The following is a 24,071-nucleotide window of genomic DNA, read 5'->3' as shown; positions in this document are numbered from 1 at the left end:
AGTGTTGGTAATCCTTGGAATCTTCATCTACACAGAACTTAATTCTTTGTATTTAAAGATAAAGGCCAAAGTAAGTGCATGGACTGGAGCATCATTTGCAGGCTTATTTGTGTGTGTACATTTTTTCCAAGCTCACCCTTTTTTCCCAAATTCTTCTTTGATCTATGGTAATAGTGATGGTATGAAATGTCATGCACTTTTTTGGTTTCTATGTCTGTTGTACTCATAAAAGGCCATTTTTGTACCAAATTTAATCTGTGTTTTAAAAAAGCTAAACATATTTCTGACTGTCATTGGGGATACTGTCATTCTGTAGTACAATGAAGATAAGTAGCTTCTAAGAAATTTGACAATCGATGTTGTAAAAGAAAGAGTTTGGGAAAACATCTTCTTTCCTTACCTCCAACTCTGACCTGCAGGATTATACTGTCTCTATCGATAAGATTCTTATTCAAGTGCTTGAAATGCTGTATAAATAGAAGTTGTATGGCTATAAATTAGTTTGTAGTAGAGGCTGAATTCTGTCATTGTGTATTCCTGTCATTCCTTGTTTATGTGCTTAATCCGTATCAGTACTTTAATATATGCTTAAATAGTTGAAAGCTTGCTGATTGAACATAGAATTGTTTTTGTTTCAGAGCCTGAAGTACATTTACCAATGCATCTAGTTTGAAATTTCTCATTCTTGTCCCTTTGTCCCCACAAGGTGGATGTCGCCTTCAGAGGCTATGGGATATTCATGTGCTTATGGATGAGAAACATAAGTGTTTATCAGTGCACTTAGATATCAGTCATGAGGATTTATTTCCTAGATGAAGTTGTGTGCCAACTGCCTAGTCATCAGGGAAATGTTTTCAGCAATACACAGTTTATTAATTAGCACTGAAGTAAACCTTTGATAAAAATGGGAGTTTTGAGGAAAAGAGACACATTTATTTGAACTTCTTATTTTTGCCTGCAGTGCCAAAATGCATTCACCAAGGGACAAAAGCTGCTTTGCAAAATGTGTATTTCTCACCTTCACATGAAACTGGTCCACAGAAAATGGAAAATATATTTTCTGGTAGAATGGAGTGTGGTAATGCAGCAGTTAATTTCTCCAAATCAAACAATCAGTGCATCCTTTTAATAAAAAAGGTTTGAATGTTTGAAGAGTAGAAATTGGGGTTTGAACTCTGTCTTGTTTTTCCTTTCCACTTGTAGTGTGGTTAAGTGTATATTTATGATCAAAGTGGCTTGCAGTGAAATCTAAGGATTAAACTTTTTTTTCCCCATGTATTCTAAATAACAAGGTAGAAATACAGAGAGAGCTGTGTGGTTGTGTTAGAAGCCCCAGGCTGTTATTAATCAGTGTGAGAAAAGATTAAACAGGGAGAACCATGGCAACCGTGTAACATTTGTGAATGAATCTGTGTTTCCATAAGGCAGTTCCTAATGTGCAGTACTGCATATTCTAAAATAGATGTATTCAAAGTAGGTTGGCGCAGAAATTACAATCCATATTTGGGGAATGGCAGTTAGAAATGTTCTCTGTTTATACCTTGAGTATCTTTATTTCATGGAAAATGTAGACACGCCAGGATACTTGGGGGTTTTATGCTCATTTGTTGGCTGCAAGTGATGTCTACTGCTAGAAGTGATGTTTGTATATAATTAAACATAATTTTCTGAGTACAAAAACTGACCTCATCAGTTATTTATTTGGATTATATCTGGGTTTGTTGTTTCTTTCCAGTGACTGTTATGACACAGTGTGTATAAGATCAGCAAATACAGAAACTACTATGGAAATTTATTTCTCATCAAATCACTAGTGTTCCATCATCTTTTCTCTGTTTTCATGTTAAAACATCAAGCATGATGATTTCATGACAGAAATGATAGGACATAGGCCTTTTCTCAATTGTTGGATGATCTGTAATGATATCCAAAGGAGTTTCCTCTTGCAGAAGAAGACACTGCCAAGTCCTCCTAACGAGGGTGAGTCTTAGGGGTAAATCACCCATGTTGTGAGCCTCAGGAAACGCAGTCAAATGACTCTGGGTAACTTTGTTTGGAAATTCGTATTGGAAAAACAAAATCCAGAGGAAATATTTTAAATAATAAAAATTTTGCAATGGTTAGTTTTTGAAAAATGTTTTGTTCCAGTGTCCTGACTTTAATGTCACTCAAAGTAGTGCCAGTTAAATATTTCTGGTGATGTTAAGCAGAATAATCTTTACGGAATTTTTTCCCTGTATGGAATTTTCTGGTGCTGTCACAGAGCCACCATTTAAGTCAAGGTGCAATGTCCCTTCTGTCCCTCCAGGAAATCTGCTTTCTGAGTTCTTTTCTCTGCTGCCTGTCTGGCAAGTGCCATTATTCATAGGTAACTTATACTGATGTGCTTAATGGGGGACTGGACTGAACAGGCCAGTCTGACATTAATATGGATATTTCTGTCTGGCAGCAAATGCAGAAGAGTATGGTGTAAATTAATGCATTTGAAAGGCAATGGAATTAAATAGCTTCTCTGAAGCTTGTAAAGTTGGGCAATAGGTGGTTGAGCTGCCTGACCTGGTCACATTGTAAAGTAAAAAAATAATACCTGAGTTAAAATTTCATTTTATATAAGCTGAAAATTACTGCACAAGTACCTGCAGTTTCATGATTACCGATGACTTAAATTTTGTGTCATTTTGATTTTCATCTCATGTGATGTATCTTTTGGGTCTGTGCTTTTGTCTTTGAGGAAAAATTAATTTTGTCTCAGTGAGAGGGGTAGTATTGGTATTGAAAAAAGAAAATTCTCCACCTGTTGAATGAATGATGGAGTATGCTTTTCTTTTTACAACTGTATTGCTATGTCTGTAGACTTGTTCCTTAGCTGGAATAATTTTTTTCCTGTAGTCCAGCATGCCGCTCTGTCCTTTTCTCCCTTCTTGAGGTCCTCCTATTTTCCCTCTGTCCTTTATCATAAACTCTGCATTCCTCTTGTCCTATCACACATCTTTGCTCTATATTGGCCTGCAGGGAATAACAAAGTTGCTATTAGGTACCATGGATTTGAGTGCCTCTGTCATGCTTCAGTGTCCCATTTTCCACTTGGATAAATGTGAATCTGCCAAGCTTTGAAAAAAATGTTGTTGAGCTAAATGTTTGGCCTTGGTTTCCTCTATAGGCAAATATGTTTATTTTACAAAGAGCAATATTATTTTTTACAGATGTGATTTGAAAGTGATCTAAGAAGTGAAGACTAGCTAAGGTATCACCGGTACCTCACACTTCTGTCTATACAAAGGAACAGTTATGTCAAATGATGGAAACCAAGACTTTTGTGTCATAGGAAATATAAATATTGCCATAGCAGAAACTGAAATTATTTCAAATAGAGCTGAAAGAGGGAAGTGAAGTTTTCTTTGGAATGATGGTGTTAAAATTCTTATTAGTAAAATATCAAAGTTATATTTGCATGATGACAAGTTTTTAGTAATTTCCAGTGTTTCCAAAATAGAAGCTGCCCAAACCATTTCAGTGCTATTTTACAACTGTTTGTCTGGTGAACTGCCAGATGTTTTGGGTGTGCTATGCGAACACCAGGAAAACCTCAGAATTCTATGTGCTTTAAAACAAGTTGGAATAGAAATATTACATTGCCCCACAAAATGCCATAAAAAATTCACTAGGGATTGTTAACACTTCTTATTTCTTAACTAAAGAAAAAGAAACTTGTTTTTGTCAAAAGGGGAAGGAAGAATAAATTTCACCTGTCACAAACTGTGTTAAAGGGCTTTTCTAGAGTTTTGTCTAGCATGCATCTGTATGCAGATGGAAAGGTCCAACACCACTGATATGACAAACGGTTTTACCTGGTGGATTTTTGCTTCTTATATTTTTTTGATATATTTGTGGAATTCTGGAGGCAGAGAGAAGCCATAGAAAGGTCACAAAACTTCAAGCCAAGATAAACAGCCTGTCAGAATATGTTTAGGAAATGACAGTATAAACCACAGAAAAACATAAAGAAAGGAGAGGAAAACATATTCCCTTGGAAAATACATTTCCTGGTTGGAAAGCTGTTGAAGCTTTGAGCTGCTTATGTTACTTCCTTGCTCCTTTCCAGTAAATTGTCTTTGCTCAAGTTGTTAATTCAATCCATGTTCCCAGGCACCCAGGCCTTAGGGGAGAGGATTAGATCTTCTGCAACAGGTATAACAGAAGGCATTATGGGCATCATGCCTAAAGGCCAGAGCATCTGTAGTCCCCAGAAAGGAGATTAGACTGCCTTTTGGCATAAATTTTACTTGGTTGTATTTAAAAAAATATTACAGATACAGCACCAGAGCATTTCTTTAGTCATTTTCAAAGAGGCTTGTGTTTTCTCCTTTGCACACTGCAAAGAAAAGAAGGCTTCTGCTTTGGTAAGTTCAACATGCATTTTAACATTTGCTTACTCCATTGCAATTGTAAAATGGCATCTCAGTTCTTGGTTATTTATCCTAGATCTCTTGTGTTTCAAGTACAAGCTTCTCTTGATGGGGAAATAGTTTTCCATGGCTGTGCTGTTGTCCCTGCTGATGCTTAGCCCCATGACATCAGCTGCAAAATTACGTAGCACATTAATGTAAATGCTAAAGCATCTGAACAGCTTTGTTTTGTTATTTTTACAAAAAGTTCAGACATCAGTCCAGATGTATGATGAGAGGAATTTTAGTCTCACAGAAGGCTTTTTGGCAGGCTCTTGTAGCACATTTAACCTAGATAACTGACAGGATTAGTTATTGGCTAAAAATGTCATTATCCAAGCTGAATTTTATTTGGTTTTTCAGGATATTTATTTCCCTCAAGTTTACCTCTCTACTAATGGCATTAATTAGCTTTATTTTGAAGGGTCTAGGATTTACACTGTGGAATTTGAGTTTCTCTTTTACTTCAGGTGTACCAGAAGACCAAAGAGTGCAATAAAAAACACTGCAAGTTAGGTAGAGGCACTAAGCCCCCTGACTCCCCTCAACATCTTAAACCTAAGTCAATAAATGTAAATATTAGCTTATTTCACTCTTTAAGAATCAGAAAGGTAGGTAATTATTTCATATTCTTAACTGAAAAATAAAAAAGTTGTCTTTAGAAATTTCAAAAGCTGATCTTGAAAAGAAAAAATGCTCAGTGCTCCAAATGAATTTGATAAATGTGTTGAGCCCTGGGGCCTTAGTACAATTAATGTACACATTGCCTTTGTAATAAGTTGTATACTTGATCATAAAGTAAAAACACTGGTGGATCTGTTAAAGGAATTAGTTTGTGTTTGGGGGAAAAAAGATAATGATAAAGTAATTAGTATCATAAGTTGAACAAAGATTTAAAACTGTGGTACATGGCAGTAATGGATTTTGAACACAGTTAATGAGCATATTCATTGCATTCATTTTTAATTAAGTGGAAAAAATAGTGGTCCTTTAAATGGAGATAATAAATGTGCGAGTCAGTCTTGCACAAACATGCACCACAAGAATTTATTGCCTGCTGTCTAACTAGGGAACTGGGAATCATTATAAAGATTAGATTTACTGAAAAAAAAATCCAGAAAAAGCTTTAGTAGAAAATGTTTATGAGGTAATAATTTTCACATTAAATATAGTTTGGCATATTTGGTAGAGTGTGTTTGTGTGCATTTTTTTAAAATATGAGCCTTTGCTATCATCAGAGGTAGGACTGTTTGTACTCTTGAAAAGGACTCTCCTATTTACGAATTTAGATTTATGTGAGATGTATTTAATATATGACTGCACATGCAAGAGGACATAAAAATATCAGAAACCTCAAAACTCTCTCAGAGGTTTGTTATGCTCATGCTTAGGATACAAATTATGGTTTAAAAGTAAAAACTTGGCTGGGGAAGCTGGAACTGAAAACAGCCGAGTGCTTGCCCTGGTTTTACCAGCACACACTCACCTTCCCAAACCACCGGGCTGTGCTGCCACTGGGGGATTCAAGCTGGAGCAGGGAAAATGCAGCTGAAATGCTCAGTGTTTATTCTGTCAGTGGGCGGCTGGGGAACTGACATGAAGCAGGTTAAAGCACTGAAACCAGATGTACCTTCTAGAGCAGTGGCTTTCCATGTTTTTATGACTTGGGAACCCACTAAACGTTTCCAGTGAAAACGAGGACCTTTGTATGGCATACTGAAGCTTATTGATGATTGACTGGCATGTCTGAGTTACCTTGCATGGATCTGCTTGAAGTTGTTCACTGATCCCCAGGGATACCCAGACCACATGTTAAAAGCAATGAAACTAAATCAGACTCAATATGTTTTATTCTCTCAATGTTGCCTACCCATATGTTTCTTGTCAATATTTCCAGAATACCCGGTTCTTTCTCACATGAAGTGGGGTCTAGGTCTTTGCTCAACAAATGTCTTCTTGGGATATGCATCAACTCCTTCCAAGTTTCTCTAAGCCTTAATTTAACATTTAGGAAGTTATTCACCTCTGATTTTCCAGGAAAGCAGGTTTTCAGTACCAAAAAACCCCTGAACTTTCCCTGGTGGCATGCAGTGTGCTGCTGGTGACACTGCAGCACAATTTACTGTGCCACTCAGGCGATTATAGCCTTTTTTTTCTCTGATTTTATTCTGCCCTGTCAGACATGTGGTAATTGCTCTCTGTACAAGAAGCAAAACCATACACTTGGGTCTCTTCAAAATGCTAACTCTGCTTTTATTTTCTTAACCTCACTGTATGATTTTATTATGTATGTAAGTCAGTAGCAACTTGGGAGCTAAGTTCAAAATAGCTGGCTTTGGCTGCATAATTTTAGCCCTTAAACAAATAAAAAATTGCAGAGTCAGTTTATTGGTTAAATTAGGAAGTTTATAGAATTTTTGTCAGTAAATAAACATTTTATTTTCTTTTCTGTTCAGGTATGACTTTGTAGAAGTTGAAGAGCCTAGTGATGGCACCGTTTTAGGTCGCTGGTGTGGTTCCAGTACTGTGCCAAGCAGACAAATCTCCAAAGGAAACCAGATCAGAATAAGATTTGTGTCTGATGAATATTTCCCTTCTGAACCTGGGTTCTGCATCCATTATACACTTCTTATGCCAGTAAGTAACATGTTTCCGATTGAAACATTTCAGGATACAAAATCTTTGAAGTGGTGGCTCAAAAGAATATTTTAATAGGGTAAGATTAATTACTGTTTATTTCTTAATAATAATAACAGTGTGCAGTCTGTCTTCCTGAATTGTATATTTTGTTTCTGTTTTTAGCTGAGTGTTCCTGTGGTTCTTTTTGGATGGCTTTGGACTAGGAAGTTGTGGGCTCGGTTATTTGTGTGGAAAATTCAGTAAAATGTTTACATTCCTAATAATGTACTGTGGAAAACAAAAAAGAACTCCAGCTTTAGGAAGAAGACAGATCAATTTATGAATCAGCAGTGTGGTGTTGAAAGAGGATTGGGAAGTTATGAAAAGGAAACTGAGGAGATTAATGTTTTTCTTAGTCAGATGCTATTAGACATACTCAACCAGATGATTATACCTAGTTCCCAAACAGAAGAGTTCTTATGATTCTAGGTAGTTTTATTATAGAGGCAAAGCAGACAACCCATAATACTCATTTTTCACTGCATTTTCCTTGTAATCTGTACTTTAGACTCCTCTTGAATGTTGCTTAAAGCTTGTAAGTCACAGATATTAAACTAGTCATTGTCTAAAATGTGACTAATTTCAATCTCAACAGTTTTCTCTTACTATTTTCATTAACTAAAAGACCTGTGGTAGCAAAAATATGTTTACAGAATTTTAAGGGTGAGGTAATGTTCTGAAACATTAAAATAGAGGAAAACAGGAGCATTTTCTTTAATAGGTATTCCATATTTAAAGAGAGTAAGGACTATTTTTTGTTAAATTCCTCATGATTCACTTTCAGTCTCCTAAGTAGTCTCATGGTCTGTGGTATTTGGTTGGTGGAAAATATCTCCAAGCTCAAAAAAAAAAACTTGATCAAAAGAATCCATGTTGTAACCCCACTGAAATGTGCTTCACTCAGAATGCACTTGGCTGGCTTTATTTTTCTGCTATTTTTGCTACTTCTCCCTATTGGCAAAATTTAAGTTATTGAGAAGAATATATTTACCATGATGATGATGGTGTCAGCATAGTGTAGTGGGGGCGAGATGTTTGTGCATATATATATATATATATATATATATATATATATTTGTGTTGTTTTCCTAGAAATATTTTAACTACTTATGCCTAAGGAAGAACTACTTCTTCTAAAGGAACTAAATGTTTGATCTGCATATTTGACTCTTTTATGAGTTAGAATAACTTTTGTTAGTAGAATGTTATGACTCAATAGTGGTAAACTTTAAAATTAAATAAAATGTCAGTCTCCAAACTTGAAATAAGGCCAGGTTTAAACATCAGTACACCTGAGGGCAGAATGTAATAAGTGTGTTTACTTTTAGAAAATGGTAAAAGAAAATCAACAAATACATCTATTTGTGGGGCTGGTGCCAAATTCCGTTGTCACAGCTCTAGTATTACACCCTACCTGCTATGTTTGCATCTAACTTATGTGTGATCCCATTCCTGTGGAACTGATTAAACAAAGGCACCTGAAAATAGGAGTATATGTATAATTATTTTTGTGTCATGCTGTAAAAATGGACTGAGTTTGTTCCTTCATATTTGATGGGGAAGACAGTTAGAAAATTTAAATTACTCACAAAACAATGGTTTAGTGTTCAAACTAGTCACACCTAACACATGCAAGGAACAAGAGCAGCTCACTTGCTGTCATAAGAATTTGGAATGAGTCCCAAAATGTGCAGTAGAACAACTTCTTATCAGTTAATTTCTAAATCTGCCACTAAAGGAGCTGTGATCTTTTTCAACAAAAAATATTGGTTTTTGCAGAATGCAAAATACAATTACACATTTCAGACATGCAGAATACAATTACACATTTCAGACAGCAGATTGTAAATTAAATGGATATTGTTTACTTCCAAGATTAAACCACCTTCTTGTACCTAAAGCAATTGAAAACCAATGCCAAAAAAAGTAGCTTGCTTTTATAAAGTTATCTTATCCAGCTTTTCAAGAGAAGATAAAATTTACAGCCCCCCTCCCACATCCCCACAAAAAAGAGGTCAGCTATAGAAATTAGCTTAAATTTTAAATAATTCTTGCAAAATCATAACTGATTCACTAAGAGATTCAGTTCAATGAATTGATCCTAAACAGTTAATTTCTTTTCCTCTTTTTTTTTTCCACAAGTAGTGGGGAGGGGGAGATGCCTGGTAGACTAGAAGTGAGAGATTGTTTGGGGAGAAATGAAGCAAAACTGAAATAAAACAGTGCAAGGTTGTTTCTGTATTTGAAGGCCACACACAGTGAGGGGCACCGGACACATTTTCAGGTCTTTTAAAGAGCAAGAGGAGTGACTTTGTTTAGATCTGCTGTAATTTATCGTGTGTGTATATATATATATATATATACATTTTTTGTTTGGTTTTTTTTTTTACTTTATATATTTCAAACCAATTTCTCACATGATAAGTTGTAGGAGAATGGCTATTGATCTGATTACTTTATTTCTAGGATTTAGTCACTCTAAAGAAGGGACTCACAGCCATTCCAATGTTAGTGAATCCAACATCATTCTCTAGAAAGGTTTGATGCGGGATTGGAAGACACTGCTTAAAAGCAGTGCATATACTATATGCAAACAGAATGTTCCCCAAAAAAACACAGTCCTTGTCATCATATTCTAACTAATTAGATTTTAATAATTTGAATTTCTTCCATTTTAAGTTGAGTACCCTGGAACTTTCTGTAATTCTGGTCTTACTCCCACTTTCTTTCCTCTATTTTATAGTTATAAGTCAATTTGTCTGCGATACCATGAAGTGGAAGCAAGTGTTGAAAAAGCTTATTCCTATTAAGCAAACATAGTTTGTGTTATTCCAAAATTATTATGCTCCTTTCAGCACAGCTGTTATTCTCAGTCACTCTTTCATGCTCTGCCCTGTCACTTACTCTGTGCTTACTGGTGAGCTGTTTTATTCAGTAAGGGCTGCCTAGAGATGGTTCTCAGTTTTGACCAGCTATCCATTTATTAAACGTCATGATTTTGGCAGCACTGTGCCACCAAAACCCTCCTAGAACTTTATTGCAAAAACAATCCATATTTCATTTCTTTTCCTCTTCTTCTCACTTGTCCCGTATAGTGGCCACATGAAATTGAGGAAAATCTTAAAAACTCTTATAATATACATTTGAGCCTCAGTCTTCCTAGTGACTTGTTTAGTTTAAACTATGTCAGTTACAAGTTTGGCAGAGAAAACTTGATGTAATAAAGTCCATTGTTAGTTGGGAAGCGGGTGAATGGGATACTTGATGCCTGAGGTGCCATTAAGGAATGCATGACTGATTGCCAAAGTAGTTATTAATTATTCAGGGCACTCAGAACAAAGCAGCTCCAGTTAAAGTTGAAGCTGGGGGTGACTGTATTCCCCTTCTTTTTTGGCATATGGTAGCATGTCATTTGTCATCAAAGATCATGCCAAAGATCTTTGAAAAGAACAGACTTAACCCTCTTTTATGCAAGCAAAGATGAAACTCCAAGAAGCTGTCTAAAGCCTGACCTGATTTAAAAGTGACTTTGGGTGGTTTGGGATTTTGGTGCAGTACCTGTTTGGCTATGTGGGTGTCAATCCAAGAGAGTGGTCTGGTTTGCTTTGCTTTTCTTTTTTTCCCCTTTTGATGCAGGTATTTTGTTAGTATTGCTCTTGCTTTTAGCAGTAATGAAAGTTAAAAAGACACTCTTTTTAGAACTATGTAATAACACTTCCTTTATTTCATCTGAGTTGGCCAAGCATTGCTCTTTAAAGATTGAGCATATTACGTTTTTTTTTTTTTGTGGAACCTTTTTAATTTAGCTTGTTGATTGAAACAGGCAAATAAAATTAAAATACTAATAGAAAAAGTGCATAAAACTAGAACAGAGGGGAAAGCTTATACCCTGATTACACTTCCTTTCACAAGTCTCCAGATTTCACAGCAATCAGGTGTGTTTCTCACGTGTTTGTGCTGAAGCCCAAGAGATGCTTAACTGTGTCTGCAGTAAATGGAAATCCATCCAGAACTATCATAAAGAGCATTATTGTTCTTCTAAACAAAGTTTTTTCTGTACTCTCTTTAGAAGTGGTCAAAAGATTTTAGAAAGAAAAATTATTTCAGGATTGTTTAAGCCAAGGTGGTAGGAAGAAGAGTTGGGGGAGTGGATGAGTGTTGTGTAGCAGTTTGCAATTCTACATGAAGTGAAAAAGAGCTGTGAAAACCCTTCATGTGCTGGCAAGGACTCTAAAACAAAACCTCTGTGTTCAGAGTTTCCACTGATTAGGTACAGTGAAACCTTAGTCTAAATAATTGAACAGGCTTCTAAAGATGCTCCAGTGTGCAAATTCCATGTATTCATTTTCTTTTGTGTGCAAAAATTCATTGTAAATCAAAGATGTTTTGGAACAAATTCCTTCTTGGAGATTCTGCTTTGCATTAAATTTTTGCTTAATGTCTTAGATGAGACAATTTCGTAGATGAGACATTAAATATTACCCCAAAATACATAGACAGGAGTGAAATGCTTCAGTTAAAAAAAAAAAAAAGTGCAAACTGAGAGTGGCTATTATCCATGGGACAAAAATGAGTGGTGGGGGAAAAAAAAAACTTTGAGGCAACAGAACCTCTGAAATATACTTTCTAATTAAATCATAATGCCTTTTTTTCCTGTGACCATATCTCATTCTGTCCCATGGACATCATAAAAAGTTTAAAGATCTGTGTGTGTGAAGCAGACTTGCAGAGACACTGGAGAGGTTAGACTAGAGAGGGTTAGACAAGAATCTAGCAAGATTATGGACCTGCACAGAAGTCCATAGAAGTGTATCCTTGACCTTCACAACCTGAGGTGTCAGTGAGGATTTTCTGAGACTCTAAAAGGAAGAGTGATATTTTGAACCATTTTGGTATCGTCACTTAGTTCTTGAAAGGAATGAGTATACTTTTCTGATAGCAAGTTTTGTACTTTGAAGGACAAGGTTCCTTTCCCTTTGGCAAAAATCTGAATGCAGTTTCTCATGTAGCACATATACTATAAACCATTTGATTCATATTTTTTTGTTAGTCTTGCAGTGGCTGAGGCGGAAAAGAATCACAAATTGTTTCATTGTGGAAAAAAAAAGTAATTTAATTTCCTTGGATTAAACTTTTTTACAAATTTATCATATATTTGACTAAAATTCAAGTTCATTGATTTGGGAAGTTTATTGAATATCACATCTTGTATCACTAAGGCAAGAGATGAAAAATCAGCTAATTTTATTTCTAAATAACTAGAAGTAATTTCAAAATTAAATGCAATTACATTATCACAAATGTCATTTGGTATTTTTTTCTTTACAAAAAATTCTGTACAAGTTTTCTTCCTGAAAAATTCAGGATTGTTCAGCAAATATCAAAGCATGTTTTTAATGGAACATTAATATAAGTCTTAAAGCTCTTTAATTTTTGAGTTTGGGGGCATTTTTTGAAAGAAAGTATTGAGGGGCAATCTCAAAAAGTGACATGGAAAAGAGCCTGTGAAAACTACTCTCCTTCCAGAGTATTATGTCCAAGTTAGATCAGTCTCTGTCAATTTGTTTCAAGCAGAAATTATTACCATAAACAGGAGATGGGGTGATGCATCTTTCAAAGATAAGCAGGCAACCTTTATTGCTCCTTGTCCCAAATAATGTCTTTGATCACATATTAATCCTCTCCTCCCAGATGAAAGCAGACCACAGAATATTCAGTGGAAACAATTAAATACCCTAAAAAGTGGAAAAGTTTAGAAAATGCATTGGAAAAGTATTTCAAATACATGGGACAATCTCTTTTCTTCATTCTCTTTAAATTACCCAAAGGCTTTTATTAAGTTGCCATTTAGTAATGGATATTTATATTGTCAGGGACTCTTTTTTAATATTTGAAAACTTTATTAGTGTCTCATAGCATTTCAGCAGATAAATTTATGTATGCATATTTAACTTGGAAATGAGGTTTACGTGGTCTACAATTTGCTTGTTGTAGTGTTCTAGTGTAAATTTTAATGTTGTGTGCTCTGCTGTTTTCAAAAAATTTAGAAGTTTTATATGAGGGTCCTCAAACAAAAAAAAAAAAAAAAAACAACAAAACTTCAAGGCTGTGACTTAAGAGCAATCTGTATATATATATAAAAATGTCACTCTTCAGCTGTAAACTCAATACTATCATGTAATTGGAGCTTTGGGTGCTACTTCAACAGAAATATTTCACAATGATGTTAAAATGTTCCTTTAGTCTTGCAAGATAATTCTGTAGTCATGGTTCAAGTTTATTTGTTCAATCTAATTGATCATATCTATCCTAAAGAATGCAGTGTCTCAATGGTTTTAATTTTTAATTTAATCCTTTCCTAAATATTTTATGAGCTAGTTTTCACTTTATATGTTTGGTTTAAAAAACCAAAACCATCCTACCTCCAAAAACCCTGAACAAAAAAAGGCAACAAAATGTCCACACACAAAAAAACCCACAAAAAAAACCAAACAAAAATCACAAAGAACTCCCAACACCGCCTTCCTCTTCCCCGAAGTTTTTTTAGCAATCCATATTTTTTATACTTTAAGTACTACAGAATCATCTAGTTGACTATCCCTTCTCCAATTTTCAGGATCAACATTTTTGAGAAAGCATGCTGATGGCTTCTCTACAAATTCCAAAGCAGAGTGATTCTATCCCACTCTGAAAGTCATCCCCTGTGTAACTGGCACAGTCCTGATTTTTTTTTTTTTTTCTTTCAAATCACACTGAGACATTGTGTCTGACATGGTTGCTAACTGAAAGAAAGGTAAGCAAATGTACATTTGATACTAGGTTTCAGGCACCACCATAGTTTTCAGTTATGCCATTTAGGTGCATTCCTGTTCTGTCCCTATTCATAGTTAGTGTCTTAGTCATGCCACAATCCTATCCTTTGCCTCACCCCAGCAAAACAGGCAGTAACTAATTAGAGCGGTGTGTACTGTGCTAAATTTTCTTACTATGAATCTGTTAGGAAAAGGCAAAAGCAGAAATGAAATTAAAGAAGCTGGGATAGAAGAGTGCAACTTCTCAATTTATTTTATTTCATTTTCACATGCTAGAGCTCTGAAGGGGGCAGCTCTAGACATTTGAGATAAACTCAGCTGTGGAGCAGCTTCTGTAGGTGGCTTACAGGACAATCTAGCTCCACACTTGGTAGAGGCACCACTTTAAATTCTGAAGAAAATTTCTTGACAGAGTAATAACACTGTATAGTAGCTTCAGGGTAAGAGTTTGCTTGTGGGAAGATTAATGTGGAATATTGGTAGTGGTGTTAAGACAAATCCTTTTCTTTCTAAAAAGGGGTTGTTAATAAGCACTATGGGAATACCAAAATTTGCACCTGTCTTGTCTTTGCAGTACCTGGCCTCTGGTGTTACAGATGGGGATTATGAGCTGTCATTTGTTAGCTTCTATAAGTGCTCAAAACCTTTTTAATGATGATGATGAAAGGTTTGGCTGAAGAAGCCAGGATTGTTGTTGAAAAGCTTTCAGTTTTGTTTTCATGGGAAAGTCTAGGAAATCACAAAGCTGTCACATCTGTTCTTGTAATTATCTCAGGCTAGGGGAGTAGACAAGGAATTCAGGAAGGCTGCGTCCATGTTTGCTCCTAGCTGGCTGATGTTGTTGAAGAACTGTAATTGTTTAAAAAAAACCCAAAATTTAAAGAACCTAGCTTTCGGAAATGGAAGGCAGTTTGTTTGACCAAAGACATTTCCAGAGGCTTGACTATTAATTTCACTCTGCTTTTGAGCTGAGCAATAAATCACAGGAAAAAAAAAAATAAAAAGTAAAGGTCATTTACAAGGAGAAATAGAATGCTGGTCTTCATATTGAAGGGCGTGTTTTAATGCATGAAAGACCAGGTTGAAATGCACTTGAAAGGTGGATGTGTAAAAGCAGCTGACGCAGCCTTTCCAAGAAATTCTGCATGTAATCCTACAGGCACTGTGGAGGTTGGTGGATCCCAATAGCCTTTCCCTTTCAGCTCCAAAAGAGTTTCTTGGGGGAACTCTCTAATAACTCCACCCTGACATCCCTTACATCACTTCTTGGTCTCATCTGAGTGTTTTAGGAGGATAGGGGGGTTTCAGTGCAGTACTGATAATTAAATCAAGATGGTGATTTATTGTTCAGAATCTAGCTCTGGTGTCTTTTGGTAGCACTTAGCTTCAGTTTGTCAGTACACATCTCTTATTCTAAATATTCATATTCTTCTAATAGTATGACAAGCACCTTTTAGAAATCATGACCATCTTTAAAAAGACAGATGCAATGCTAAGGAAGTTTTGTTAGAAATCAGTATCTTCATATTTTAGTGAATGGCTGACATAGTAAATGCAATTGCTGAATTTGAATTTTCAAGTGTTTTATTTTCACTAATTTTCTTACTGTGCCTGCATATGAGTGTTTAAAAGGCCACTGTCTTTGAAGCTTGAAAACCCCTAAGATTTAAAATATATTTGAAAACAAATTTTTGCTAACTGTGCAACTAATCCTGAACTTCCCTGCTGACTGACAGAACCAAATTACTAAGTAGCCAAGGAGAGTAAAATGACTTAGTTGAGCCAGATTATCAAACCCTCTCAGTCATCATCTGTATTTCTTGAGGTGTCATCATCTATATTTTTTATTAAAAATAATTTTTAACTTTCTAACTGGAAGGACAGTTAGCCACATACATGTAAGCTTTTAATATATAAGCTGTTAATAGGGTTGCCCTTGCTTATCTTCTAAAATCATTCTGATCTGCTGAACTCTTCTGATTTGTGTGTGCGTATTTGTCTTTGGGGTTTCAATGTGACGTGTTCTGGGTAATCAAAAGTTAATAATAAAATACTTCCTGCTCTTAACTCATCTGTGTAATGCCTTTTTGGCTTGGAATGCTTGTCTTAGTTTAACTAAGTTCTGTCATTGATCTCCTCCTGTTTGCACTCTGTCAATATATATATCTTAAAATACTGTATTTACTTTATTTAATTGCCTTTCTGCTTAATAAAGTCATAGGCGCCTTTAATGTAGAAAAAAAAATTCTTTTCAGTTTGGTGCCTAAAACAGCAGTGTATTTCTGATGCAAAATTAATGTGGAATTAAGGTTCATAAGAGTGTTTTGAAACTGTTTGCTGGTGTAAAAACTTCAGAATATAGCTCAGCTTTTCACCAAAAACAAAGATAAATGGTCAGATTAACAGTACGAAGACAACTAAAAATTTTCAGTAAGGTTTTCAATTCTCTAAATTGGAATCTTTTGCTGTTAAAGAGAAAAAAGGAAAAGAGACTTGCTGTTAAAGAGGAAAAAAAAATCTTAAAATTTCCATTTTAAAGTTTGATATTTCATTACCTGAAACTTAGAAATCACAAAGGAGTTTGGAAAATCAATGTATTAAAAGGTATCAAAGTGTGAACAAGACCAACTTTTCTGTGCAGGCCATTTCAAATAAATTGTGATTTAATAACACCATTACTTTCACAATTTTTCTCTAAATTTGATTCCCTAATAAATTATAAGAGTGCAATTACTTTTGAAAGACTTCTCCATTGTCCTTGGTTAAATACTTACAAAAGGTAATCTTCTAATCGAGTAATTAAGAATCCCCCAAGAGAGCTAGGAAGCAACTCATCTTGCATGGGATACAGCATGGGAATTTTTCAGTTTAGATCTTTCTTACCCTGCGCTGACTTTGTCATGCACAGTGTTCTGTTGCAGTCTGCCGTGGGCCATGGCTTCTTGCATAGTGGCAATTTCCACTATTTTTCTTTCTGCAGGAAAAGGATGGCAGTCTTTTTCTGCCAGGTATTGAGGTTCAGAGGAGAAAGTGAAAACAATAGTCAAGTTACCTAAGGGGTGATAACTGGCAATTGCTGTAGTGCCAAATTGTCATGGTTAGGTTATCTTGTTTACAAATAAAAATGCAAATGGTATTCCTGTGGGCTTTATTGGGTGAATAATTGTATTTTAAAGGTTTTTTTACAATGCACCAACTTGAATTAATTATTTCATACAATTTTAATGTTATTTCTATTCATATACAAGACTACTGAAATTTCAATAAGAGTCATATACTTTCCAATTTATTGGCTTGACATCTTTGGAAGTTTTGATTCTAGTTTTTTTGTCATTTACAGTGTGGCTGGTGGCAGATTTTTAAACATGCAGTTCCCATTGCCTTCAACAGCAGCTATTAGGTATTGTGAGTCTGAAAAACAATGACCACACCATCACAATAATGGTCACATGATTCAATCCTAAATAGATTTTGGTGGGGTTTTTTTATTTAAAAAAGAATATTAATTAATTGATTGACAAATAACTGTTTCCCTATATGTATTTATTACTCTGAGAATAATGTTCTGCCCAGCATCTACGTATTCCTCTAATCTCCAAATTAAGTGAATAATACACCATGGACCAAATTTAGTAATGAAGTCAAGATTACTCGGAGGAATTAAACTTTGATGCTTATCAGGTTAAAACCAGTATTGATGATCCCATTCTGAGATTACAGTCAGTGGCTGTCCCAAAAAAATGGTTTAATTTTCTGTGGGAGAAGTTGAGTTGTAGGAGATAAAAAAGAAGAGCATTGTCAATGTTTTAGTTGCTTACTAAGGCATCCTAGTTTCTCAGAATTCTCTTTGACAACATAATAGTTGCTAAGGTAACCCATATCTAATACTAGTATATTGTTTGAGAAGAGAATATAACCTGAATTGTTAAATAGCAAAATGTCCTCTTCTGATTTCTTAACTGAAATATAGCCTCACAATGGGAATTTATGCTCACCTAAATTCAGGCAATTTACATTAAGTTTATGCTGCTGTACTTGAAATGACAATTTGTCTTCCCTCCCATTCCCCAAGTGATTAGTGCTCAGGCATCCTAATTCAAATCATTGTTTGTCCACTGGGACTGCACAGATAATCTGAAAGATGCAAAGTAGCTTCAAATTAAATAGCAAATAATGAAAGAAGGCTAAGAACATGGTAATACTATCTTCCTGGCAATTAGAACGTATAAACATTTACAAAAACAGAAAATATTTTCTCCAAATACAAGACTGAGTCTTCCTTCAGCAAAGCATGGTAGTCACCACAGTCACTTTAGTCAACTTGTTTAATGTTGCTTCATAAGTGTAATTCATGCAGAACATCTCAATTACGTTTCATTTTTGGTATTGATAACCTTCAGAATGTGTTTTTATCCTTATTTAAACAAACATAGTCTCATGGGGCTTGACTGTGTAGGGCAGGTGGGAGAAATCCCACCAGAATTAGCCATGCAGATCTCTTCAATGAGTGTTCTTGATAGGTGTTTTCCTTGCAAAGTCACTTCCCTCCCCCCTGACTCACTCTTTTTTTTTGCACTTTTCTTGCAGTGTCCATCATGCCCTGGAAATCCATACCACGATATAAATTCAGTGATCATTGCTTGTAAATAATACCTTTTTAATATCATCTTAAATTATCTTCTTATTTGGCTTGTTTCTGAGATGGTGCATTGTTGGGGATGCAAAAGAGCATTTTCACTGATATGGCTGTAAAGTAGATTTTCTGACTTTGTCAAAAGATAAACTTGTGGTTAGCCAGTGTCTTTCAGTCCAATAGGCTAAAGCAAAAAATCACTTTGTTTTCTCGCTGTTGAACCCCACAATTTCTGCAGTTCACAAAAAGTCATATTTCTTATGAGCTGGAAAATTCAGGTGCAACCTGTGCCTCACACTTTGGCTTTTTACTTAAACTGATAATAAGCCCTACATCTAACCACTTCCTAGATTACATTGAATAGCAGCTTGTGAAACCACAATTAACTAAAGTTTAGAAAACCACAGTTTTTGATGTCTTGTGTTCTGTAATTAGCTCCATATATTCTACATTAAATCATCAGAAACTGACAGTATTGTTAAATCAGTGAATGGAAAAATAAGAGACACAGGGATATTTTAAGCATATATAGAAGCAGAAAAGTATGTTTCAGAGCATAAATATTAATTTTTCAAATGGGTATTAAAAAGGGTACATGAGGGGAATAGAATCAAAGGTGCCTCTTTAAAACGCTTTGCAACTCTTTCAAAATTATGCTTTTAAAATACAAAACTGAAGAAAACCTTCACCTCTTTCCAAAGTGACAGTAAGGTCCAGCAGATAGCAGCAGTTTGTAAATGGGTTATGACTGGTGTTAGTGTGCAGCACTTCCTTTCCTGTGCAGGTGTTGTGACTTGGTAGCTTTCCAGCACAGTGAACGTGCAAACCCAGGGTAGTGTGACAGGAGGAAACCAGATGAAGGTCTGTGCACGTGGGGACATCCCTTTCAGTCAGTGTCACTGCTGTGAACAGCCTGGTGGCAGCACTGTGGCCACAATCGATGCCGGAATAGACTTGTTTAAAATGCCTCAAGGAATATTAATGGCCTGGCTGAGGACATAAAGCAGCATAATTTGCTATCATTTCTGTTAAAAAGAGTACCCATAGCAAGCCCAAAGGACTATAATTATCCATCCATCCATCCATCCATCCATCCATCCATCCATCCGTCCATCCATCCATCCATCATCAAGATCAAGATACATGATCTAGTTGACCATCAGATCAGTTAGAGAGAATTTGGTCACATCTGTGGACAGTGACATTGTTACAGCTGAAGATATCAGTCCTAATGGAAGACAGCTGATTAACTAGCAGCCCTCAGGAGAATGGTATTTTCTCTCCAAAATATTGGGTTTGTTAATAACATGGGTTTATTACTTGGCAGATGCCATATTTCCTTCTTTTCTTTTTTTGTCCAGGAAATGGCTAAAAAGGAATTGCATGTACAAAGGAAAATGTATATTTATTCATTATAATAGAAGTAATTAGATAGTTTCAAAGATTTATTTAATTTTTAATAACACCAAGAAGCAGGCTGAGGCAGTTGTTTATAGTGGTACCTTAAAATTCAACCTAATTCTATTTTAATGGATTTTTTCATGCTGTAAGCAGCACCAAATTTCATGGGAGACTATTAGAAATAGAATGAAGCAGTCTGCTTTCAAACCATCTTTGAAGGCTCAATTTTAAATAGCTTTGAAAAAGTAGAGCATGGCAGAAATGCATCTACTTTTATTTTATAGCTGATACTAAAACCATCTTCTCAAGTGTGTTATATTACATACTATTTTGAGGTTTCAAAGAAATTGTAAATGATACTGCCAAAGGAACTTCTGCTACTCCCAAGGAACCAACTTTTAATAAAAAAGCCTGTGACTCCTTAATTCACTTCAAGAGATAGTAGCTAAATTAAAGTCCAAAATTGAAGTAGTCTCATTCTCATTTTAGTTAAGGGCTTGTGGTTTGACATTGAGCTAAAGAAAAAAAAAGTATTTTTCTACCATATATTCTATATTTAGGTATACTGGCATGCAGTTATTTATTTTTATATGTACCATTAATTTTCTAAATCCAAAGGGTTAAAATGTACAAATGGACAAAGAGTAACTGAGGGAAAAAAGTGTTTGGTTATGTATTCAGAAGAGCTTCTGGCATAGTTAGTCAAAACAGATTTTAAAATTATTTAGAATTAATTAGTTTTTAAGATTCAGCATGTCCCTCAGCACAATTTCACGGATCTTGTAGACGAATCAAGGTCACCAGGTAGATGCTTTGCAATACAATCACAGGGATGCAAGGCTGGAAGGGAACACAGTGGGACTGGCTCTTTTCTGAGCAATTGTCCTGCTCTAAGGGGGAGCAGACACACTAAGCTCATTCTTGCTAGATTCTTGCTAGTGCTGTTCCTGAAATCCAGGGATGAAGATTTCAGAGATTCCCCATGTCATCTGTTGCACACTTTTACATTGTATAATGCTTTTTTCAAACACTTAACATAAATAATTCTTGTCATTGATGGACTAGGGGACAGCTGATCTTCTGATGCTTTTGCATGTTTGTTATCTCCTATCAGCCTGGTCTTGTAGAGATGAAAGAAAGTTGTATCACTTGATCTTTTATCATTGTTCATTCTTTTGTTTTCATCTTGCTCTTTCATGTGAATATCCTGTTTCTCTCTGCCTGTATCTCACAAGTGCTGGAGATAAATCTGAACACTGTATTTCAGCTGAGACCTCTCTAGCAGCTCAATATCTACTTTTAGGATGTTGTTCTGAAAATATCTGAATGAGATTTGAGTTTTTAAAACAGGATCCCATCGTCTCTTATTCAGGTTTAGGTCTCTGTAACACTTTGTTCTGCTTCAGACTCTACCTATGATTTTGTATTTATGCTTTTAATATTTTACTCCTAAATTCAAGGCATTTCAAAGTACTTTTTTCTTAAATTTCTCTTGTAAGCATACTTTCCCAATTAATCTTGACTTTTATTTGTTGTGCAATCACATTATTCTACTTGTGTAATGTATATCAAAGTATAATGAGGTAACATGAAATGTTTGATAACATTAAGAATGGATATATTAGGACATAGATGAAGTTCTTTCCCTGCAAAGTAATTCATTGTTCAAGGACTTTTTACCTTCAAGGCAGGACAAGCTCTGATTTGCAATGTCTGCTGTACAGGAATGTTGGGTGTGTTCATTTTATTGTGATATGAAATGAACAGAAAGCTGTTGTGGAATGCAATTTAACATGAATAGTGAAGGAGCAAATTAAAGTAGTGTTCAGTGTAGAGGTAATTTTCATTGTCCTTCACAAATACACTTTTCAGTTGTAATAAATGTTCATTCCTACTGTTTAATGTTTGATGTGCCCCCTGTGAGCATACTGGGATAAGTAAACATTTTCTTAAGAACACCTACCCATTTCCAGTGGGGAAGTTCCTAGAGGGAACTTAAAGAGCAGTTCATTCACTGCCTCCAAACACTTACTGTTGTTTAATTCGATTAAGCTGTTATATGTGTTTTGAGTAAAATGAGTAATTTTAAAAAAGGTCTGCAGACATGGTGTCCTCTAACTGTCATAGAAGAAAGTATAAAAACTTTTTTTCTGTTCAGAACAGCTGCACGTATGTTGGCTGTTTATTACTTGTCAGCTGCTGTTAGTCAACTAAGAGCTAGAGCTTTGTGTGCAGAAAATAAAAAAAATGCTTCTGTAAATCATAAATATAGCAGATGCAACTTCTTCCTGCTTGAATTATAGGTGTGTCTATAAATGGTAGTGATTGATAGTCACAGTAACCCCATTTACACTAAGATCTGAGCAGACATAAGACTACGTGCCCACTGCCATCTGATTGCAGGAGTCTCTTTTTGCATTTATTTGGGCACTAAATTTGCTGTCAGTTCAACTACAATGTTATTCCTCCTTTTTGATGATAATTTCATATTGTAAGCAAAATTCAGGTTGTCATGTTCTCCTGACTGAAGTAAAAGGTGTTCCTTTCAGCCTTCAGGTATGTATACTGGACTTACCTAGTATCAAAGTGTCAGGGAAAGAAGCTAAGCTCTGGTGGAATCCTGTTCTGCTAAAGTTCAGCTAAATCTTGGAGCCAGGGTCTCTGTACAATAAATATAAACTGTAAAAAATATATAAGGATATCATTATGAATATTGAGAAGAGATATTCTCTTTCTTGTTCCCAGTATTTGATATATAAATCTTGATAAGATTTCCCTCCTAGAAGGGAATTGCAGGCATAATACAACATTTGTCAAAATAAGACAACCTAGAAAATTACATTTAACTTTTTATTCACGAAATGAAGGTAAAAGGTTTATTTATAGCAGCATTTGGAAAAAACACTTCTTATTTAGCTGTCAACTCGTGCATTTGAATGTCCATGAAGGAATATTTTAGTGCAAAGTAATGTCATTACTATTTAAAACAGTCACTAAATACCCTACTGCTTTAATCAAGGTCAGTTCAAGCACAAAACAAAAACGAAGCTACCTTAAGAGCTTAGGGTGGAAACATAAAAAGGTAATTGTGGGTTTATTCAGAAAGTCATCAAGCAATGAAATATTGACATAGTTTTTGAAGGGTCTCTGTAGAGTTCTACTTCAACTCCTCAGTGAGAGCAGTATGAGGAGAAAATATCCCATTTTTTTAAAAAGTCAACAAGTAATCAATATAGAGTTCTACCCTGTAAATGGGTACAAGACTGCAGTGACCTCTTAACAATGAGCTCTATTAAGCAGGGAATAAACTTTAAATGTCCTTAAATGCTGTGATGGGTAATTAATAAGGGAGAGTTGAAAGGAAGGCACTAAGACAGGGAGGACAGAGTTACTACTTAGGAAACGATTTTGTGTTTCCAAAACTTAACCTGCAGCAATCAGCAGCAGTCCCGTGAGATGTGAATAGTTGACCACCTGTCCTGCATGTTCCCTCACATGTTCCACACATTGTAAGAATTCACTGCAGCTGCTAATTTGTTTAGGACAGTCCTGTGAATATAAAAAAGAAAATGCTATAAGACATGAAGGTTATGATTTCTCAGACATTGAGAGATTTGCCTGTTTTAGCGCCTTGCAGCAAGCACATGACAAGATCTTTCTCCAAAGAAAGATTTTACGAGATTGTAATGACAGAAACTATACTTCAGTAAATTATTTTGGTACTTCATTTTGCCTATATGCAGTCTACTTTCAGTCATTTTCAGCAGGTACCTTATCTGTATAAACACACAAACAAACTTCATACCCTTTAAAATGTGTATATAAATGTCAGTATTGCCCATGGTCTGAATTAGACGAAAAATTTCTATTGTGCATTTAAATTGTACAAGACATAACATTATCTAGTGGGTTATAGCTTTTTTAATTTGCAGTAATAGTCCTTCCATGTGCTCATGCATGAGACAGGAACAGCCAGATAGTTTTGAATGCATTTCATAAATTTGGTTTGAAAATACAATGAAAGTTGCTCTGAGGTTCAGAAATCAAAATTTTTAGCAGTTGTTACTAGAATAAAAAAGGTAGACTTTTTCTTATAGCATA

At 35.3% G+C, this 24,071-nt stretch overlaps 1 protein-coding gene across 3 annotated transcripts in view; it reads left to right on the top strand.

The window, feature by feature from the left end:
• Positions 1-24,071, top strand: part of PDGFC (platelet derived growth factor C) — a 120,610-nt gene that overhangs the window by 81,205 nt on the left and 15,334 nt on the right. For all 3 annotated transcript variants that reach the window (XM_041480158.1, XM_041480159.1, XM_041480157.1), the window contains one exon: positions 6,902-7,082. In XM_041480158.1, the coding sequence (XP_041336092.1) occupies positions 6,902-7,082 (181 nt within the window). The remainder of the gene's footprint in view (positions 1-6,901; positions 7,083-24,071) is intronic.

Source organism: Pyrgilauda ruficollis, unplaced genomic scaffold (assembly GCF_017590135.1).
Source record: "Pyrgilauda ruficollis isolate IOZ18807 unplaced genomic scaffold, ASM1759013v1 scaffold5, whole genome shotgun sequence".
NCBI lineage: Eukaryota > Metazoa > Chordata > Aves > Passeriformes > Passeridae > Pyrgilauda > Pyrgilauda ruficollis.
The sequence above is the reverse complement of the archived record's forward strand: the minus strand, read 5'-3'. Positions and strand labels throughout refer to the sequence as shown.